The sequence below is a fragment of the Rhinolophus hipposideros genome (assembly GCF_964194185.1).
Source record: "Rhinolophus hipposideros genome assembly, chromosome: 1".
In the NCBI taxonomy this organism is placed as follows: Eukaryota; Metazoa; Chordata; class Mammalia; order Chiroptera; family Rhinolophidae; genus Rhinolophus; species Rhinolophus hipposideros.
The window spans coordinates 109,733,455-109,753,931 of record NC_138047.1 but is presented as its reverse complement, the minus strand read 5'-3'; the positions used below and the strand labels follow the sequence as shown (position 1 = coordinate 109,753,931).

The 20,477-nt window shown below is 49.1% G+C and overlaps 1 protein-coding gene across 1 annotated transcript in view; it reads left to right on the top strand.

Annotated features, from left to right (window-relative positions):
- The window catches only part of FAM193A (family with sequence similarity 193 member A), a 110,849-nt gene that overhangs the window by 49,625 nt on the left and 40,747 nt on the right, over window positions 1-20,477 (top strand). The window contains exons 3-7 of the mRNA XM_081056876.1: window positions 4,499-4,629; window positions 5,222-5,389; window positions 8,308-8,542; window positions 11,852-11,976; window positions 17,323-17,470. Coding sequence (XP_080913002.1) covers window positions 4,499-4,629; window positions 5,222-5,389; window positions 8,308-8,542; window positions 11,852-11,976; window positions 17,323-17,470 — 807 coding nt within the window. The remainder of the gene's footprint in view (window positions 1-4,498; window positions 4,630-5,221; window positions 5,390-8,307; window positions 8,543-11,851; window positions 11,977-17,322; window positions 17,471-20,477) is intronic.

Sequence of the window (20,477 nt, the reverse complement as noted above, 5' to 3'; positions counted from 1 at the left end):
GCTCAGCTCAAGGTGCCGTGTTCAATCTTAGTTGCAAGGGGTGGAGCCCACCATCCCTTGCGGGACTTGAGGAATTGAATCGGCAACCTTGTGGTTGAGAGCCCACTGGCCCACGTGGGAATTGAACCGTCAGCCTTTGATGTTAGGAGCACAGAGCTCCAACCGCCTGAGCCACTGGGCCGGCCCCTTACCCATCTTTTTGCCAGCACCATACTACCTCAATTCTTGAAGCTTTTTATTCTAAGTCTTGAAATTAGGTAGTAGAATTCCTCCGGCTTTGTTATTTTTTCAAAAGTGTTTTGGGTGTTCTAATAGGTCCTTTGCATTCCATATAAAGTTTAGAATCATCTGGCCAGTTTCCACAGAAAGGCCTGCTGAGATTGTAACCTGCATTGTGTTGAGTTATAGACCAGTTTGGGGAAAATTGACATCTTAATATTGAGTATTCCAGTCCATGAATATGGAATGACTATTTATTCTTAGAATAGTATTGTAGTCTTTAAACTACAGGCTTTGTACAAAGTGTATTGAAAAATTTCCAAAGTATTTCATATTTTTCGTGCTATCTTAAATGGTACTTTAAAACTTTTTGATATCCAATTGTTTATTGCTAGTATATAGAAATACAGTTGTTTTTGTATAATTGACCTTGTGTCCTGTGAAAACTCATTTATTAATTCTAGTGGTCTTTTGGTAGATTGCTTAGGATTTTTCACATCGATGATCACGTCATCTACAAATAATGTGTTTCTTCCTTTTTTATCTGTATGTCTTTCATTTTTTTCTTGGCTTATTCCATTGACTAGGATCTCCAATATAATGTTGTGAATAGGAGGGGCGTGAGTAGACTTTCTTCCCTGTTCCAGTCTTGGGGGGAAAGCAGTTAATCTTTTACTGTTAAGTATGTGTAAGCTATAGGATTTTGTAGATCAGGTTGAAGAAGTTTACTTCTGTTTTTAGTTTGCTGAGATTTATCATGAAATGGATATTTAATTTCTTCAAACTTCTTTTTTTTTACATCTGTTGAGATGATCATAGAGGTTTTGTTGTTGTGTTTAGTTAACAAAATTAATTACGGTGATTTTTTTTGAATGTTGAAAGAACCTTGCTTCCTGGGATAATCCACACTTGGTCATGATGTATGTATTCTCCTTTTTACAGGTTGCTGTGTTGGATTTGGTAATGTTTTGTTAGGATTCTTGCATCTGTGTTCATGGAGGATGTTGGTCTAGAGGTTTCTTTTCTAACTATCTTTGTGTGGTTTGATGTCAGGATAATACCTCAGAATTAGGAAGTATTCTCTATTTTTCTGGAAAAGTCCGTGTAAAACTGGTATTTTCTGCCTTAAATGTTTGGTAGGATTCCCTAGTGAAGCTGTTGCCTTATTAGGAAGATTTTGAGTTCAATTTAATTTTTCCCTGATCAGTGAGTTCATTTTATATGTAAAGGGTATCTATTTCTTCCTGAGTGAGCTTTGTTAATTTTTTGTCTTTAAAGACGTTTACGTAATTATTTCACAATGTATGTAAGTCATTATGCTGTGCACCCTAAACTTACACAGGAATGTGTGTCAGTTTTATGTTTAAAAAATGGGGGGAAAAGGAAAGTTTTCATTTCATGTCAGATGGATGGACATGAAGTTGTTCAGAATATTCCTGTATTTCTTTTCCATTTCCATAAGTTCTGTAGTGATTGAGCGCCCTCTGACTGGGGAATATATCGGTTGTTTGATTTTTTCAAACAACCGATTTTCCAAACAACCAGTTGTCTTTTTTCCCAGATAGCCTGGCTAGAGTTGTGTCATGTTTATCGATCTTTTCAAAAGACCACATTTTGGTTGAACCGATATTTCCATTTTCTATTTTATCAATTTTTGCTCTTAAGTTTCTTATGTCTGTCTTTCTACTTTACATTTAATTTGTTCTCCATTGAAGGATTTACTGTGTAGTCATCGTGTATCCTATTTTAAAAGGCTTGACTTCATTCCTTGTCACCCAAAAATGCTGCTGTCCAGGTTTGGGCTTCTGTTGAGTCACCCGGGGCTCCTGTGTGTCAGGAGGCATCCCTGGCTCTAGTGTTTGGTGCTGAGCGAGTCAGAAAGTGTCCTGCTCTCAGGGGGCTGGCCATCCCGTGATGAAGACAGGCGGAAGGAGAGCACTGGGTGCTCAGATAGTAGCTGTGAGAGGAAGGGATTAATTGGGGCGGCCAGGTTGGAACTTGAACAGGGAACTTGAACATAAGAATAATGAAGGAGTAACCGCTCAGCTCCCCAGATCTGTGGAAGGAGCTCTAAGGAATACAGTCCTGGCGGGTCTAGGAAACAGTCCCTACTGTAGAGCGTGGGCAGAGGACCCGAGGAGGACACAACTGCCCTCCTGGGAGAGGGTGCAGTTAGGACCCTGGGGCAGCAGAGAGGATGCTGAGGAGCTGGGGGCGGGGCGCTGGGGAAGGAGGACCACGCTGCGTCAACGGTGTCCCTCCAGCGCCCTCTGCTGCCCCTCTGTCACAGAGCGGGCAGGGAAGGGGGCATTTGGCAGAAAGGTGGTCACAGGCTCAGCCGCCTCCCCAGAAGTGATGTTTGCTGAGGCATGACAGGGAGAGAGTTCTGGCAGTGCTGTTGGGAGCCATCCAGACAGTAAATCAGCGCTCTGGGCAGCAAGTGGTCTTAGGAAGCTCAGTTTGTTTCTAAGTGTGGGAGGTCCCTGGGGGCTCCATGCTCTCCTGCATCGGAACCCGCCTCTGGCTGCTGCTTGAACAGACCATCACAGTGGATGGACAGGCTGCCAAGATGCCAGCCAAGAGGTGGCTGTGGTCAGTGTGGGCTGGCAGCAGTGGACAGAGAAGCACGTGTGGCTTGTGGGTGGGTCTGCATAGGATAGGAGGGCACACCTTCCTTAGGCCACCCAACCTGCAGCCACTGGGGCTCAGCCTGGTTCTCTCACCACTGCCCACAGAGCTGCCCCTAAGTCACATACCGGTCAGACCCTGTATGTGAACATCAAATTCACACACATGCAAATCAATTTCACACATGTGAAATTCACGCCGTTCCTGTCCTCTGCTGGTAAGATTGTCTCATCTCCAGGTATTCTGGTCCATCGGCAGAAACCCCGATCGTCTCTTCTAGTTCACAGCTCCCTCCCAGCTTCCATGACTGATGCCCGGAATCGCCCAGAGAAGGCTGTGGGATGGAGAGCACCGGGGCTCGTCCTGTTCCCTTGTATCTTCCCGGCTCTTCCTGGGTAGAGAGGAAGCTCCAGGCAGGACTTGGGGTGTTTGTTCTGTGCCAGGCTCTCCGAGGTTCTCTGGTGACCAGGTCCTGAGGTCCAAACAGGTGTCCCATAGTAGGTGGCTCTTGCTTTAGGTTTTCCTCGATGTCAGTCAGGACTTCGCATTGGCCTGTCTGCTAGGGACTCTGAGACACCCCCAAACCCGCCTTGCCCCCTGGTCTAACCCCTGTCATGATGACGCTAGTCCCCACCCTCAGAGAGCTCTCTGATACCTGGCTTCCTACCCCCGCCACCCACGCAGTAGGCTCTGGCTAGTCTCCCGCCCTCAGGCTTTTTCTTTTCAGAGTCACGTATCGGTGTCCATGTGCCCGAACTCCAAGGGACCCATGACAGGCCTTGTGCTTTTGTCCAGTAGCCAACTGGGGTGAAGCTACAGGTGTCTGACCAAACCTGACAAGCACCCAGCCAGGCATGAGACCCAGGCCGCTCTGGCACAGGCAGACACCACAGAGGGTGGCAGGAGAAGGGACGGTGCAGTCCTCTGCACGTGCGATTGCCCTCAGGAGTCTCCCATGACGGCCCGTCGCTCAGGCTGTCGGGGGCACTGGCGGCCCTGTCAGTGAGCCCTGCAGGAGGCACCTCGCACCTTTTTCACCAGTGGGGGCCTCCAGCTCTAAGACTGGAGCCACGTTGCCAGATAACAGGGTCCCTCTCCAGCCCCGGCCCTGGCAGGAGAGACAAGCTGCCGGCTGGGCAGGTAGGGGGGTTCTCTTCTAAGACAAGAGAAACTGAAGGAGGAGAGCAGTCTGTGCTGGGGCCTGAGGTTGTCCCCGAGCTCTGCGTGGTCACTGCTGCCTGCAGCCTGGAGTGTCCTGGTTCCCAGTCTAAGCAAGAGCACCGGCCCTGGGACTCCACGGGCCAGGGACGCCTCTGCTCCAGCCACGTGATGCCGGGCTTGATGTGGCCACTAGGTTTCCACTGAGCGCCATGGCAGATGACTGGCTGTGTCAGTTCCTGGAGGTGGCCACTGGAGGCGGGGGGTCACTGCCTGTGGAATATCCTCATGGGGTTATGCTAGAACTGTCAGAAGGTAAACAAATAACGGGTTCCAAACAAAATCCTGGCGTGTCAAAGAGGAAAAGTTTCCAGTGTAATGTCAGTTAAGATATTTTCAATGTCGGTTTTACATGTTTTCTAAAAGGCATTTATCTGAAATTCGTGCATGAGCATTTGAACATAACTAGTTTATGCTATTCTCTTTCAAGCAGGGCCAAGACTTTCTTCTCCACGCCCCTCTTGGCGGGTCCCAGGTGGAAGCCGGCGGCGGGAGGCTAGCTTTGGGTGCCCAGGCGCTGCCCTCGGACGCGGCGTGTGCCTGTGAGGCCTGCAGTGAGCGCAGGTACCAGTGGGCGCCGCGGGAGAGTGGGTTTCGGGCCAGCCCACCGGGCGCTGGAGCTGGAATGAGAAGCGGGCCTTTTCAGAAATGCCACCCGCTCCCGAGAGGGAGCCCAGTGGTCTGGTGACGAGAGTAAGAACCGGAGGAGTGAGGCTCATCCATCCTCCCTGCCCTGAGGACTAATGTCAGGGAGCTCGTACTCGGAAGGAAGAGGGGCCAGAGCTCAGTCATCAGAACCCAAAGTCGGAGTCGACTGGGGGCTGGGGGTGTGGTGACTGCAGCTGCGAAGATAGCGTGGAGGAGCCAGGTCCCGGGCCTTAGTGGGGGGAGAGCTGCCTAATGGGCACCTGGATGGCCAAGGTCAAGGGAGCCCAGCCATCGGCATGACATCTCCTGGAGACAAAGGTCTCAGGGTGTGGCCGCCGAGGGGCCCCTGGGGCTGTGCGGGCCAGCAACGGTCAGTCCTCCGGCAGTGCCAGCAGAGCAGACGGGAGGAGAGGTGCTGGCCGCTGGTGCCCTGCGCTGTCTGCGCGGTGAGGAGGGCGCACTGCGCCGACTGCCCCTGACCTGCCCGCCCTCTTGTGCCACCTCACAGGGAGACCTCGGCAGATGTGGAGCGGGAGCCGCAGCAGCTGCAGAACTGCTGGTCTGAGGTGCGCTACATGGTCCGCTGTATTTACCGCCAGGCAGGGACCCCGCTGGCAGACGACCAGGACCAGTCCCTGGTGCCCGACAAAGACGGGGTGCAGGAGCTTGTGGACAGGTACACGTGTCCCCGTGCTGCGTCCCTTCCTGGCCTCTGCCGGCATGGGGGAAGCGGGGTGCTGGGGGTCTTCAGGCAGCCTGGCCGGGCAGGCCCTGTGGGTACGGTTCCAAACTCATTCTGATGGAACGCTCACTGCGTGTCATGGAAATGAAGTGACACAGGAAAAGAACGTGGCACATTTCTTAGTGTTGACACTGACGGTAACAGCCTTCTGAGGACTGACTACCAGCGCTGACACAGCACCTTCTCGAGCCAGGGAGCACAGGCAGTTGTCCCTCAGGGAGGTGACAAAGCTGAGGCTGTGTGCGGCTGGCGCCTGGAGACTGCGCACACAGCGGGAGTGGAGGCGCTGGGCCGGCCTGCCCACCTGGCTGTCCCCACACAGGCTGGCTCACGATGCATGTCTGCTCTTTGGTGACACCTCATGCTCGTAACAGTACGGAATTTGAGGTGGACGTGATTTTCACTCTTCCTTAGTTTGTAGCACCTCTTCTCCCTATTATGAAATGTTGCAATAAAAGCAGTAAATCTGAGCTAGACATTTCTGTATTGATTCTCACATGGGTCTCTTTCTCGCATTTTAAATGCAGCACCCTTGGGGGCCTCATAAACTCTTGTCATGTGCAGGGAGGGATGGGCTGCGGGTTCGGGGAACTCGCTGATGAATGGTCCAGTGTGTTCAGGGTTGCACCTCTGAGCCTCTGGTGTCCCATGAGAGGGTTCCAGGTGGTGTGTCCCTTTTTTAGAAGTTAGGTTTCTTGGTGAGTATTAGGAAAAAATGTATAACCTGCACATCAAACCCATGACTTCACAGCTTATGAGTGCTTAGGAAAAGGTTCAGGTAACAGACAATTGAAAGAAAATGTTCAGCAAATAATCATGCAGGTGAGGGGTGTTATAGTAGAGGCAAGACTCTGAAGAATGGAAAAAGTCTCCCCTCATTCCAGGGTGTGTGTGGCTTGCGTGGTATGCTTCTCCTAGACATTGTGTCCAGGAGCTCTCCTCGGTCGTTTAAGTGCCCTCACACGGCAGCAAAGTCCCTTGCCAGGCACTTGTACAGCTGGTGCCAATGATCCTTTCCTCCTTTCTGTGGCCCCGGCACCCTGTGTCACTGGGCTCTGCCCCTCCTCCCGCCTCATCTCCCTCTTCTGATGCCCTTCATTTCTGCCCCAGGGCCTTTGCATGTGTTCTTCTCTCTGTCTCAAATGTTCTTCCTTTTTCAGGGTTTTATTGGGTTTTTTTTCTGCCTTCCATCATTCACATTAGTTTTCAGTCACCTTGTCAGAGATGCCACCAGATCTAAAGTCCACGGGGCCTCCCCTTCACTCCTTATCCCCTTACCTTCTTTTTGATTCTGTTACAGCCACCACCTCGAGTTACATTGTGTGTGCCTGTGCTTTGCGCACCGTGAGGGCATCGTCCACGGCTGCCAACACGCGTGCCCGCGTGTGCTGTGGATGTGCGAGCCTCCTCGGCATCTTCATCACACTCCTGACTCTTGCTCGTACAGCTGGAACAAAATCCATTTGTAAAAGTACCACACGGCCATTTCATTCCATTTGTAAGATACAGAAATGGACAATGAAATTAGATAAAATGTATGTCTACGGTCACCATGCTAAGAGAACTGAGAAAGAGGCGTCTAGTCTGCTTGCAAGTTTGATTGTCTCTGTCATTTGAGTCTTGTTTGGCTTTCTTTTGACCGATGAAATGCAGTCTGTTTCAGAGGACATTATACTAGATTGTTATGCTGAAAAATTAATTTATCTGAAGTATACTAACCACAGTGGGAATCCCATCGATTTTTACCATTTCTCCAGCCATGTTTTATCTGAGGAGTCCCATTTTCTATTGCTGGATTTTACTTGGCTCTTATCTGTTACAACAGCGGTGATGTGGTAATTTTAAAATGGGATAGGTGACAACTTACATTCTTCTCTTTTGACCAGATGTGGGGCCAGCAGGTGAAAAGATCCATTATATGAAACCCAGGACCTGTATGCTTACTGTGTTTTATAACTCGTGTCTAACAAAGGGTCCTCCCGGTGATGGGTTCTAGGCGGACGTCGGAGTTGTTGCTTTGGTGCTTTTAGGTTTCCATCTAGAGGCTCCTAGAAGTGCACAATGAAAGGAAAGCCAAATTCTATAGAACAGGTTTGGAAAGTAGATTATCTCCAAGTTAGTAAAGAAATTCATGAAAAGGTTACTGTGGCCCTGTGGAGAAAGGGCACTTATTAATTTTTTTTGTTGCTCTTCCCCTTATAAATTTTATACACTTTTACCGGTTTTTTGGTAGGATGATTATAAAAGAGATCTACTGTCTCTGAGTTTCCGATGATTCAAAAATAACGCAAGCCCGTTTGGATTAACTACTGAATTCCTAGAAAGAAGGAAGAAACAGTCTGCTGCAGTCTCCACACAGGAGTCAATCTGTTGGGATAGTTTTTCTTCACCTGTTAACATGTCAGCATTCAAAAATTACTGTCTTCAGTCTTCTGTGTTTTCAGTAGTCCAGTCAGCTGCTGGTGTGTCCACTCTGCCACCTGCTGGCTGTGACAGTTCCAGCAACTTACCCAGCCTACGTGGCCTTCAGTGTTTAACACGCGTGACAGGCAGCGCCCGCCGTGGGGTGACTGAATTAACACGCGTGACAGACCCCTCTGGCCCAGATTAAACTCTCGGGGAATGTCGGTGTTTCTGCCCGTTAATGACAACTTGGGGAGGTGCCCACCACTCTGTGCCTGGGTCCCCCTCAGTTGAGAGGGGTTACTGCACCTCGCACGGGTGTGAGACGGTGCTGATCGTCATGCTCAAGAGGCTCCTGGGAAAGGCTTCAGGGAAGATGCTCTTGGATATAAAAGGGCCCCCTGAAGGGCACCTTGGGGTCGCAAGTGACGGTGACTGTCTCGTTGCAGGCTCTGTGAAAGGGACCCCTACCAGCTGTACCAGCGGTTGGAGCAGCAGGCTCGGGAGTACGTGCTGGAGATGAAGGTGCGCCTGCTCCGGCAGCTGTCGGCCGTGTCCAGGGTGAAGGCGCCGGCCGCCCTGCAGGGCCCTCCGCAGGCGCACCAGTTCGTGTCCCTGCTCCTCGAAGAATATGGCGCCCTCTGCCAGGCAGCCCGCGCCATCAGCACCTTCCTGGGCACTCTGGTGAGCCAGCACCTGCCCGTGTGTCGTTGGGAACGGAGGACCGTGTGGTGGGACGAAGTGCCTCAGCCCCCTCCCCGTGAGGTCCGGGCGGCAGGACAGAGCTGACACCCCTTTTTCTCTGCTGCTGGACAAAAGCGTTGAGTGGGTTGACATGCGGTGACACACTATGGAAACACTATTTGGGGAGCTTGAGGCCTAGGGAGCGAGGCGTGGGAAGCGGGTGCGGTGAGGACAGTGTGTGCGTGAAGGGGGGAAGAAAGATGTGGTTTGTAGTACCAGCTGGACACAGGCTCGTGTGGGGGGTCCACACAGGGCCTGTCACGGCCCCCAGGCGCTTTCAGTCCTTGATCACGCGACAGTGCAGCGGGTTAAGGGTGGGCTCACAAAGTCAAGTAAGGTGTTGTCTGCATCCTGCAGGCATCTCACATGAGCACAGGTTGGTGAGAGGACAGGCGCTGCAGGGATAGTCATTGGGAACTGGGTAAGCTGGGGGTTCATCTGAGACAACCTCAGCGCCTGCTGCTTGGAAGGCGACCACTGTCCACAGAGAGACCAGCCTCTCATGTCTTGGCTGTCACAGAAGCACCCATTTACTAGCAGTCTGTGGAGTTTTTCATCGTCACTTAAATTTTATTAAATGGCACTTCACCAGGCTAGTGGAGTAGTGGGTGATTTCTTAGTGGTAAAGGTACATCTCGAAACAACTACAGTAGTACCTCGGTTTTCCAACGTCTCTGTTGACAAACATTTCGGTTTACGAACGCCATAAACCTGGAAGTAAATGCTTCGGTTTTTTGAACACGCCTTGGAAGTCGAACATGTCACGCGGATTCCACGGAGTGCAAGATCCTGACGCCTAGCTGTCGGCTGTTTTACTCGAACGGTCTTCCAGAATGGGTTACGTTTGAAAATCGAGGTACCACTGTATAGTAACCAGTGGTTCCTAAGACCTGCTGATTCTAAAGTTGACTGACCTTGCCAGAAAAATGTACATATACACAGTTTTGCACTAGAGCCCGTGTAGTTGCAGTGTGTCCCTGAAACTGACCATACACTGGTCGTTTGGAGAACACTGGTTCTCTGAGGGAGCTGTGCAGGTTCTACAACACAGAACTCAGCATAAAAGGTGGTCCTCGTCGGAAAGGCATTTTGCTGGAAAGCTCAGATTTGATGATTGGCTGCAAACTGCTTGTTACTCTTCATGAAGCTGCCAGTTCGCGTGCTGTGCGGATCCAGCCAGCTCATTCTCTGCTGACTCCACCGGCTTCTCCAGAGACAGCACCTGTCCTGACCCTGCAGGACCCATGGGGCACATGCACACATAGAAAGGTGTTTCCAGAGAGGCACTGAGGTTCGGCTGTCCTCACCTTTTACAGCAGCTGTGACAGCACAGGTCCCGCATCCCCTGGGCAAGTTGCCCAGCCTCTGGGGGCTGTTTGGAGCCTGTGGATGGGGCGTGGCGGCTGCGGCAAGTTCAGGTTTACTACTGGTGCTGAGAACAATGGTGGCCTGCAGGAAGCACTCCATTATCAGCGCGTGTGCTTATTACCCTTGTTGGTATCGGGTTGTGAAATGAGTTTGGGGTCTGCTCTTTCTCTAGCCTCATCTGGAAGTATAACCTCAGATTTCGTAGAAAATGCCAAATGTCTCTAGAAATCAGTCTTCGCCTACTTACCTTTAGTTAACATCAAGGCAAAAAGCCACAGCTGTGGCCCCAGTGTTGTAACTAATTGTTCACGGACTGGCAGGCAGGGGCCACCGCTCTGTCCTGAAGATTTACAAGGGGGCACTGCCCTGCGTCCCCTGGCTAGCCAGGGCCTGATCTGCTGCTGCCTTAGCTCCTGCATGTTTGTCGTCATAGAGACGAATCATACCTCGGATCATGGCCTGCTCCTGTGTCCCTGGGGACTGCTGGAGTCCAGGGATCTCTGCATTTGTCTTTCCGTCCCTGTAGCTGGCCCAGTGCCTGCGCAGTGTTCCCTGTGAAGCCTGTTACACATGGCCATCCGACACTCATCTGTGGCCATGTCGTTAGAAGCACCTTGTCGGTGATGCTCTCGTTGCAGGGGCTGAGTTTATCAGTCCCAGGCCTGGGCTCTGCCGTGCCCAGCTTTCCTGCATTGAGTAACGGCCCCCAGAGGTGCTGGGTATGACATGAATGAGGACATGTGGATGTGTTTGGGTAAGCATGCAATGAGAGCGGGCGCTGTGACGTTGCTGGCATCGAGGAGGGTGTGAAGGGTCTTGGCACATGTCCCAGGGCCTGGCTGAAGCTCTTCTCCGTATTCAGGGTGTAAGGAGGCCGTGAGCAACAGGGCTGGCGCACGCACATGGTACAGTGGTGTCTGCGGTGCTCAGGCAGGGGTCGGTTACGTGTTCTTGCAGCCCCCCCCACCAGCCAGTTGTCAGGACAAAATGACGGAATCTTCACGTCTAGGTTGTTTGCTAACATCTCCAGTTGTGATCATCTTTGATTGGCTAATTGTCAGTAGGAACAGACCACTAAACGTAGTCACCCAGCCACCTGCCATCAAGGCGTCGCGCAGGAATGGTTGTCATGCTCAGCAGTTTCGGGGACCAGTCATTAGGCAAGGAGCACTTAGCCAGGGACGGAAGGTGATTCCAACACAAGAACACGTGCGTGGAGCTTGCAGACGGACGCATGGGTTCACACATGCACAGTTGTATCAAGGTCTGCTAAAAGGGAACGCTGCTTTTAGGACAGGCCATTTGTCCTCGCCACCTGTGTTGAGGGAGAGTGGACATCTCTCCGTGACTGTCAGCTTGTTCCCAGATGTTTGAAAGTTGTGTAAAGTACCTGATGAGTCTGGCTGCGTTTACTCGGGAAGTGAAAGGCCTGACTCTACGAGTGTGGCCAGTGCAGAAGCTCCTTGCACCTGTCCGAAGGGGAGACTCTCAGGAGAGGCCAGAAAATAACATCCGTGGGCATCGAAGCACTCGTATGCATTTAAATTGGTTGGAAAGTAGGCCTTTCGGTCCATTTTGTAAGCACAATTGTAAGAAATGACCATCAGATCCGTGCTCATTGCTCCTCCTCTGTCCTCCCTCACCTGTGTGGAAATCTCCATCCCTTTCTTTTGCATGAGTTTTTTGGAAGGGAGGCCAGGGCTGTGTCTGTGTAGGCAGAGACCTCCATTAGTGTCGGTTTTGGGACGGACGGGAGCCAACATCTTGTCCTATGCGGAAGCCTCCAGGCCTGTGCAGTGGGGCAGGGGAGAGGGACAGGAAATCCTGGGAGTTTCAGACCTCATCAGCCCAGTGCGTCTTCTCTTTATATTTTTTAACTAGGAAAATGAGCACTTGAAGAAGTTCCAGGTGACCTGGGAGCTGCACAATAAGCACCTGTTTGAAAACCTGGTCTTTTCAGAGCCCCTTCTGCAGAGCAACTTGCCAGCACTGCTGTCGCAAATCAGGTATTATTAGGCCTTTTTTTTTTTTCTAATTTTCTTGGGGAATATTGGGGAACAGTGTGCATCTCCCAGGGCCCATCAGCTCCAAGTCGTTGTCCTTCAATCTAGTTGTAGAGGGCACAGCTCAGCTCCAAGTCCAGTCGTCGTGTTCAATCTTAGTTGCAGGGTGCGCAGCCCACCATCCCATGTGGGAATCCAACTGGCAACCTTGTTGTTGAGAGCTCGCGCTGTAACCCACTGAGCCATCCGGCCGCCCCTCCAGAAGCTCAGCGGTAGCTCATTGTTTTCAGTCTAGTTGTGGAGGGTGCAGCTCACTGGCCCCTGTGGGAATCGAGCGGTCCACCCAGTTGTTCAGAGCTCTTGTTCTAACCAACTGAGCCATCCAGCCGCTCCATGTATTACGTCTTAATCTGCTTGTGTCCCCATGCTGTGCCAGCACGGTCCTTTGTGCATCTGATCACCACTGCCACATGGAAGTTCTTGCTGGAAAAATCACGAGGCTTTGGGCAAAATACAGTTTGGGCAGAGCACTCAAAACCCCAGGAGTAATGTGATTAACCTTTAAAATAACCTGGTACTAATGCTGCTAAGGTTTAACACCACAAATTCCTCAGGAGTAAGGAAAATCTCTGGTAAACATAGCATTCTACCTTCACAAGACTCATGCGTGGTCACATGACTGTGGTGTAGTGTGTGCTGTGGCACTTGGTGTGGAGATGGGGAGAGGGGGCTGGAGGAGGGCTCCCGCATGGGTCTGAGATGCCGGGGCGCTCCGAGGCACTGGGGGGGATTAGCCATACTTCCGAGTATCTCAAACGTTCCCACAGCGCGTTTGTCCACGGCTTGTGTTGTGTTACTGGTGTAGAGCGTCCATGGCACGACCCCTCGTGTGCCAAGACGATGTGCCAAGCACAGTCCTGGGGCATTCGCCCTGGTGATGGGGGAAGTGAGATGTAAGCTGGGAGGAGGCTGCCTTCCCCTGTGCTTTCACTGCACTGCTGAGACGGGTGTGGTGGTTTTGTTCCTTTTCTACTTACCACAGAGGGACAGCACAGATGGAGTCATTTTGCTGTAAATGTCCATATTGAAATATATTGGACCGGATTCATAAAGAACGGAAATTGTTTTTAAGTAAATAAATTATTGTAGTTGACTCATATACCAGCTGGAAACCATGTATAGGAACCTTTGTTTCCTATATTCCTAAATCCTGTTAGAGAGGTCTTAACTCTTCCCACTGTCCACCCTCACCTCCGGAGAAAGAGTCACCTTATAAGCAGTTACTAGAACGGGTTGGGGATGAGGCCAGAACAGTGTTAGGTGGGTGTGGCCTGCACTCTCGTGGGTTCCTTCTGTGCCCACTGTGAAAGTGTCCATGACGTATCATGGTGGGTCTCAGAGACTTGTCCTCACTGCGACCCTCACGGAGCAAAGTCAGGATAGTGATCAGAGCCATGAGTTTGAAGTGCAGAACCTGGTGTTGTCCCTTTACAACGTTCAAATGCAGCAAAAGCACTTGTTATAGAGGCATGCATCTTGGCGGAGAGGGGTTCTTACAGCAAGAACCCAAGGTATTTAGCCTTGTTTTTTCTTTTTCTGGTGAGACAGTGAATTTAATGGGCCTATCCTCCAACTGTGCATGGGTGACAGAAACCTGAAATGCAGTATAAAACTCCCATGTTTTTTCTCTGCCCTAGTTCTGGATTTCTCATTTACTCATTGCAAATGGTGGTCAGGCTACAAAGATCGGCAGTGTGTTAGCACGAAGATTACTTCTGGGTCAGGCTGCAGTATTGCTTTCAGGAGCAGGAGATGGAGGGGAATAGAGACGGGATGAAGCTGGTGAGACAGGAAGCGGAGCATTCCCCAGGAGGGATGATGACACCCAAAGGAGGGGTTCTGTCAGTTTCCCAGCAGATTCCCTTGTTGCACAGAGAATCAGTCGGATTTGAGCTGCTAGTGTTGATGTCCACTTAACTTGTAAAAGTTTTGCAAGAAGTTATATACAGACACCACCCCCTGACATTATGACCCCATCTGCAGCACATGAAATTGTAGTTGTAGTTAACGCTGGCACCTTGTTTCTGGCCTATATTTATTTAACTTTATTATAAGGTAAAATACAGATACAGAAAACCACACAAAGCGAATGTGTCGCTTAATGAATTGTTAGCAGGCAGACATCCCTCAGGTACCACCCAGCACACCCCCATGGCCACCTAGAAACAAGTCTCCTGGGGGCCCCATCGCCCAGCAGTCACACTTGGCCCTTCCTTTATTCTCTTGTCACTCAAGTGTGCATTTCCACAGTCTTGCCTGGGTTTTAGTTATGAAAGTTATTGCTCTCTTTTTTTGAACAGATTTATTGAGATTAATTTATTGCCGTACAGTTCAATGACAATTGGTATATTACGTTAATTTTCTAAAATTGTAGTTAAATAAAAATAACATAGAATTGCCATTTTTAAGTGTACAATTCAGTAATATTCTTACATTAACAGTGTTGGGAAACCATCACTAGTATCTATTTCCAGAATTTTCATCACCCCAGAGACTGTCACCATTAAACAGTGACCCCCATGTCTCCTCCTTTTTTTCCCCATGTCTTTTGAGATTTGTTACTCTACAGGCCCCCCACCCCCACCCCTTTTCCCTTAAAATTGATGTCAAAGAACGGGAGCCATTTATCCTGTAGTGATGCCCGGGATGTGGGTCCCGCAGCTGCCACTCACGGAGCTCCCGGCCCTCCTGCTCTGCCACCTGCGAGTTGGTGGCAGGCTCCAGGAGCCTCGCTGTGTCTGCTTATTTGTAGTTGGGAATGTTAGCAGCTATGACCCAAGTTGGTCTTTATTTTTAATATATAAAATTAATTGATAGGGAAAATTTTAATTCAGCTCATAGATACTTACTGAAACTGATTTTATGATTCTCCTGATCCCTTGCTGTCTCTCACACATTATTTGTAATAGATATTAGCATGAGTATCTTTCCATGGTGCTGTCATGTTTTTGCAAATTCGGTATTTAGATGGTAACCTGTTTTCTAAGCCACGGTCATTTGACCCGAGGACACTCCCAGGGCCCTGTTTCTTCCTCTGGAGTCCAGCCCAGCTTGGCCTGAATGTGAGCCCTGTGCCTACAGATTATGCTCCAGTGTCTCCACCAAGCATGGCCCAGGATCACCCAGAGGCAAAGCCTCCCCTGGTTCAAAGCAGACTTTTCTCATGAGGCAGGAGAGCCCTCTCACTTCCCGTAGGAGTAGGCCGGCGAGTGCAGCCGGCTGAGCCGCGGCTCCCTAGCATGCCAGTTTGCCAAGTGGTGCAGAGGGGCAGCTGGCTTTACATAGTGGGTGGTTTGCATGAAGAATGGACATTGGTCTGTGATGAGCAAGGTTGCAGGAGCAGGAGTGGGGAGAAAACCACTGCTTCCGGCAGCTCTACCGTGAGACAGAAGACTGTTCTCAGGCCTTGGGGTCCCCCAGGCACCGTGTGGAGCCCAGACAAGCCTCAGAGAGCCTCTGGGTTCTGTGTCCTGAGGCAAAAACAGCCTCAGAATGGCCTTGATGTTTGAGAGACCCTCAGTCACAGTGTGGGTTAGTACCGTTCTCTTTCCTCCCTCTGAGATTCCCTAAACAGGTTCTCAGTCACCCCTGATTTCTGCCTGCTCCCTCTTTAAAGTGAATTTCACAGATGGATGCGTGTGCAGGTAGCTTCCAAAACCACCAATTCGTTTGCAAGCTCTCCGTGTTTACATAGTCGTCACTAGTGAGTTCCCCAAGGATGGACACAGATAAAAGGGAAGAGGGAGGCATTTGTACCTGCTGAAAGGTCCTAATTTTAAAACCCCTTAAAATCACTTTATTGGTTTTTTTGTTTTTGTTTTTATTGGGGTAGGGAAACTATTTCCAGGACCTGATTGGGGAACAGCGTGTTTCTCCAGGGCCCACGAGCTCCATATCAAGTTGTTGTCTTTCAGTCTTACTTGTGGAGGGCGCGGCTCAGCTCCAAGTCCAGTCGCCATTTTCAATCTTTAGTTGCAGGGGCACAACCCACCATCCCATGCGGGAATTGAACCGGCAACCTTGTTGAGAGCTCGCGTTCTCACCAACTGAGCCATCGGCCGCCCCTCCAGAAGTTCAGCAGCAGCTCATTGTCTTAATCTAGTTGTGGAGGGCGTAGCTCACTGGCCCCTGTAGGAATCGAACTGGCAACCCTGTTGTTCAGAGTTCACGCTCTAACCAACTGAGCCATCCGGCCACCCCTATTTATTTTTGTTGTAAAGTTGTTCAATTATTATTCCAATTAAAGTTATGAAAATCTGGAAAATCATGAAGTGTAGGTACTATAAATAATTTGGTACTTCTAGATTTTTGTCCTATGTCTACCCACACACACATTTTTAAACATGATGCAATAGTCATATCTTAACAGGCGTATTTCCACGTCAAAACATGTTTGTAAGTATGTATGTACATGTATGTGTGTACGAATGAGTAGATGTGTCATAGAGTTTATAATAAGCACCTCAGTGCTTAGAATTCCTTTGCGTAGCTGGGCCATCATGTGTAGTACTGATGCCCGGTGAGTGGCTTCCTGTTTCTTCATATAAACAACAGTGGCTGTTAGCTGCACAGCGTCATTGTGCTCTTGGGTGATTCTAAATGTCTTTGATTTTGAAATTCCTTGTCAGAATGTCTTCATTACAGTTGTTTCGAGTCAAACGTTGATATATTTAGATATTAACAAAATGAATGGTTTCTGATGAGAACCCAGTGGCTCCTCCCCCTGTCCCACCTGCTCTCCCCGGCTCTCCCCTGCTGTCCTCTTGCCCCATGTCTTCTTTGTCAGAAACGTAGGCGTTTTTCTCATTATTTACCTGTATGTGTGTCATTTGTTTTCTGTTTGGTTTCTCATTTGCCATTTTACCATCCTTCTTAACAAGACATAATATAAAATGAATAAAAGTATAGTTTGATTTCTTTGTCTGAATCAGATTTTCTGTTTCACTTAATTTGAAAACCAGGTCCAAATTCTGTTCTTCTCCTTAAATGTTTTGTTTCCTCTGGGTCAGTGTATTTCTATAGGGAAAAGTAGTTTACCACCCACACTGAATGGCTAGGCTCTAGTCTTTCTAAAACAGTGATATTCACTGATTTTTTTCTTAGGAGCTGTTACTTCTTTGAGCTTCTCCTTTATGCCAGTTTCTGTTCTGGGTGGCTCGCATATGTACTTAGTAATCCAGTGCTTTCCCTCTTGTCGCTTGGGAGGGGCGGTGACAAACAAGCAAACCTCCAGTCGCTGGCCCAGAGCCTTTGGACCCCTTTCTTTTGTTGAAAGGCCTCTCTCCATAGGCTGGGAACCACGACACACGACACCTGCAATGAGGACACGTACAGCACCTTGCTGCAGCGGTACCAGCGCTCCGAGGAGGAGCTTCGCAGGGTCGCCGAGGAGTGGCTGGAGTGCCAGAGGAGGATCGACGCCTACGTGGACGAGCAGGTCGGTGCGCAACACCAGGACCCCGCCAGTGCAAGGGCGTGTCAGGGTAAGGGGGGGTGCACGTGGGGGCCTCCCGGCCCCTGGTTTTCCAGAAGGATTCGAGACTCCTGACGCACCATGTTTGCCCTCGCCCAGCTGTACCTGCAGGGGCAGCAGCAGTGGGTCAGGTCAGCATGGGCCTGGCCACACCCACTTTGTAGGCTGCCACCCAGGCTCTCACCTGCAGGAGCCCCTGGGGTGTTGAGCTGCTGAGTCTTTGATTTCAGGAACCATTTACTGAACACTCTGCCCTTCAGAGCCTGGGGACGCACAGACAAGTGTGACCTACAGAGCCCGTTCTCTGTCTGCCCACAACCAACTGGAAAGGCTGTGCAGACATGAACACAGACAGCCATGTGGGCAGGTGGCTCACGGGATGGAGGAGGACAGAGAAGCAGGGCTCCCGTTGGAGGTGGGGCCTGATGGGCAGGGGTGACTGCAGCCAGAACCTCCCACGTGACATGGGCAGGGCTTTCAGATGGCATCCGCCTGCCCGCCTCTGTTAAATTCATTTCCTAAATGTGCAGTAGTTATAGCTACTTGTAAAAGAAAGACGTATTTCCTAAAATCTGCAGGTATGTACCACGTGAAGGGAGACCTAGCACCAACAAGACATCTTCCCGTCCGAGAGAGAGAGCCGTAGGTCTCTGTAGGCCGGCTTTTGTAGCCTGCATTACAGTGTTACACAGTTCACCCGTTTCTGACCAAGTTCACACCTAAGTATTTTACAGTTTGGGGCTATTGTGAGTGGTGTCTCACATGGAGGAATCTCTGTCCTAAACAGTGGTTGCTAGTGTGTCTGCAGCCGGCTTATGCTGTGTCCAGTCACCTCACCAAACTCCGTTAGCTCTCCAGCAGTTTGGGAGCTGATCGCCCGGAACTTTCTGGGAAATCACGATGCTTCTACAGATACTGGTGGTTCTGTCCTGCCTCCAGCATTTGAACTCTGTTGTTCAGGCTCAGCTTGCATTTCCAGGACATGAGCAGAGTGTGGCAGCAGCAGCCCTGTCAGCACCTGGCTTCAAAGGGCTTGGACCCTTCACACTGCTGCTCACCACACAGATTTGGGTGCTTTTTTAGCAAAATGAAGAAGTGTCATTTTTTCTAGCTAGCTTATTAAAGTTGTTTGTTTTGTAAAAAAAAAAAAAACAGGAATAGATGTTAAATGTGTATGTTTTTTTCTTTTATGTATTTCTAAAAGAATTAAGAGATTAGATTTCCTAATTTTGAGATACTGTTGCATTCCTGGGATTACACCCTGCTAGATTATGATATATTATTTTAAATCCATTTTTAGATTTAATTTTATTTAGGGTTTTTTTTTTTTTTAATTAATTTTATTGGGGTGACAATTGTTAGTAAATTTACATAGATTTCAGGTGTACAATTCTGTATTACATCGTCTATAAATCCCATTGTGTGTTCACCACCCAGAGTCAGTTCTCCTTTCATCACCATATATTTGATTATTTAGGGTTTTTATATCTGTATTCTGAGATATTGTAGTTTTTGTCCTTGAGGTCTTGTCTGTTTTACTGTTTTATATGAAAGTTATGCTAGTCTCAGAGATTGAATTGAGAAATTTGCCGTGTTTTTTCAAATTGCAAGAATAGTTTAAATATTCTGATCCATGAAGAATTTGATAGAACCTCCCATAAAACTTGGGGATCTGATTCATTTTCGTAGGGAGGAGGAGCAAGGACTAGCGATCTTTTACTTCCCTTTCAATTTACCTTACATTTCTTAATCTCTTTTGGGTTCTTTGCTTCATGAGTGACTTTTACAAATTGGTATTTGCCTAGGAAATTATCCATGTCATTTACACAAAGGGTGATGAGCTTGTGCTTACAAAAGTGAAAACGGGTGATGTGGCAGCCGTAGGCCACACTTTAGAGAGAGAGTGCTTTCTCCACCAGAAGGAAACACGGGGCCGCAAAGGGCAGTGCGCCTGTCCCGTGTGACCGCGGAGTGCCTACAGGGCTGCTGAAATGTTGAGAGAAACCAGAAGCCTGTGTGGTTAGGTGAAATCCCAAAAGCTTTTTCAGGGCAACTCAACTTCTTAAAACATTGTGCAGGCCCAACAAAATCGCTCCAGAGCCACTGATGGCACCTCTTACATGAAAAGTGTACATTGTACAGGTGTTTTCTCTCGTGGCTTAGAAGCATCTCCTCCGTGTGTTTGGTCCTCGTTTCTGGGGTGCCCGCTCTTCTCTTGATCAGCCTTTGGGGAAGTTGGAGAACCAGTTTTCGGGTTTATTGATCACATTTGTTTCTTTGTTTTCCCAGTAATTTCTGCTTTTACCTTTAATTCCTTCCTACTTTATTAGTTGGTTTCTTGTTTTGTTCTGTTTTGTTTTTTTGGCTTCTTACATCTAACACATCCTTCTCAGTCTTTTTTTGTTCTGTTTTATTCTCAAATGCATTTACACCTATACTGCATGTAGAGCACAACTCATAAAATTTGATTTGTGGGGCTTGTATTGTCAATTATTTCTAAACAGACTAATTTCAACTTTAATTTCTTCTTGAATGGTTAAACTATTTAAAATTGTTTTCAAATGCATGAATTTTATTTTATAAAATTACCCTTTACTTGGGTTTGTTGGTAGTATTTTCTTGCCCATAGGATTTTTTTTTTTATCATCCCTGGGACTCTTCCATCTTCCCAAACTGACACTGTCCCCACTAAACAACTCCTGAGGCCCTGGCCACCCCTAGTCTGCTTTTTGTCCCTGTGGATTTGGCTTCTTGGGGCGCCTCGTGTAAGTACAGGCTTTGCCCCTTTGTGCCTGGCGTGTTGCACTCGGCCTGCTGGCCTCAGGGTCTGTCCCCTCACCTGTTGGGCTGCTTTTGTGTCTTCCCTTGACCTGAGCCCCTCACGTGCAGCGTTGGTCGTCTTCTTCTTCTAACTCTAGCACATGCAGGGCACACGTGGGCATTCAGAAAAGGGCAAGTGGTCACTTACTGT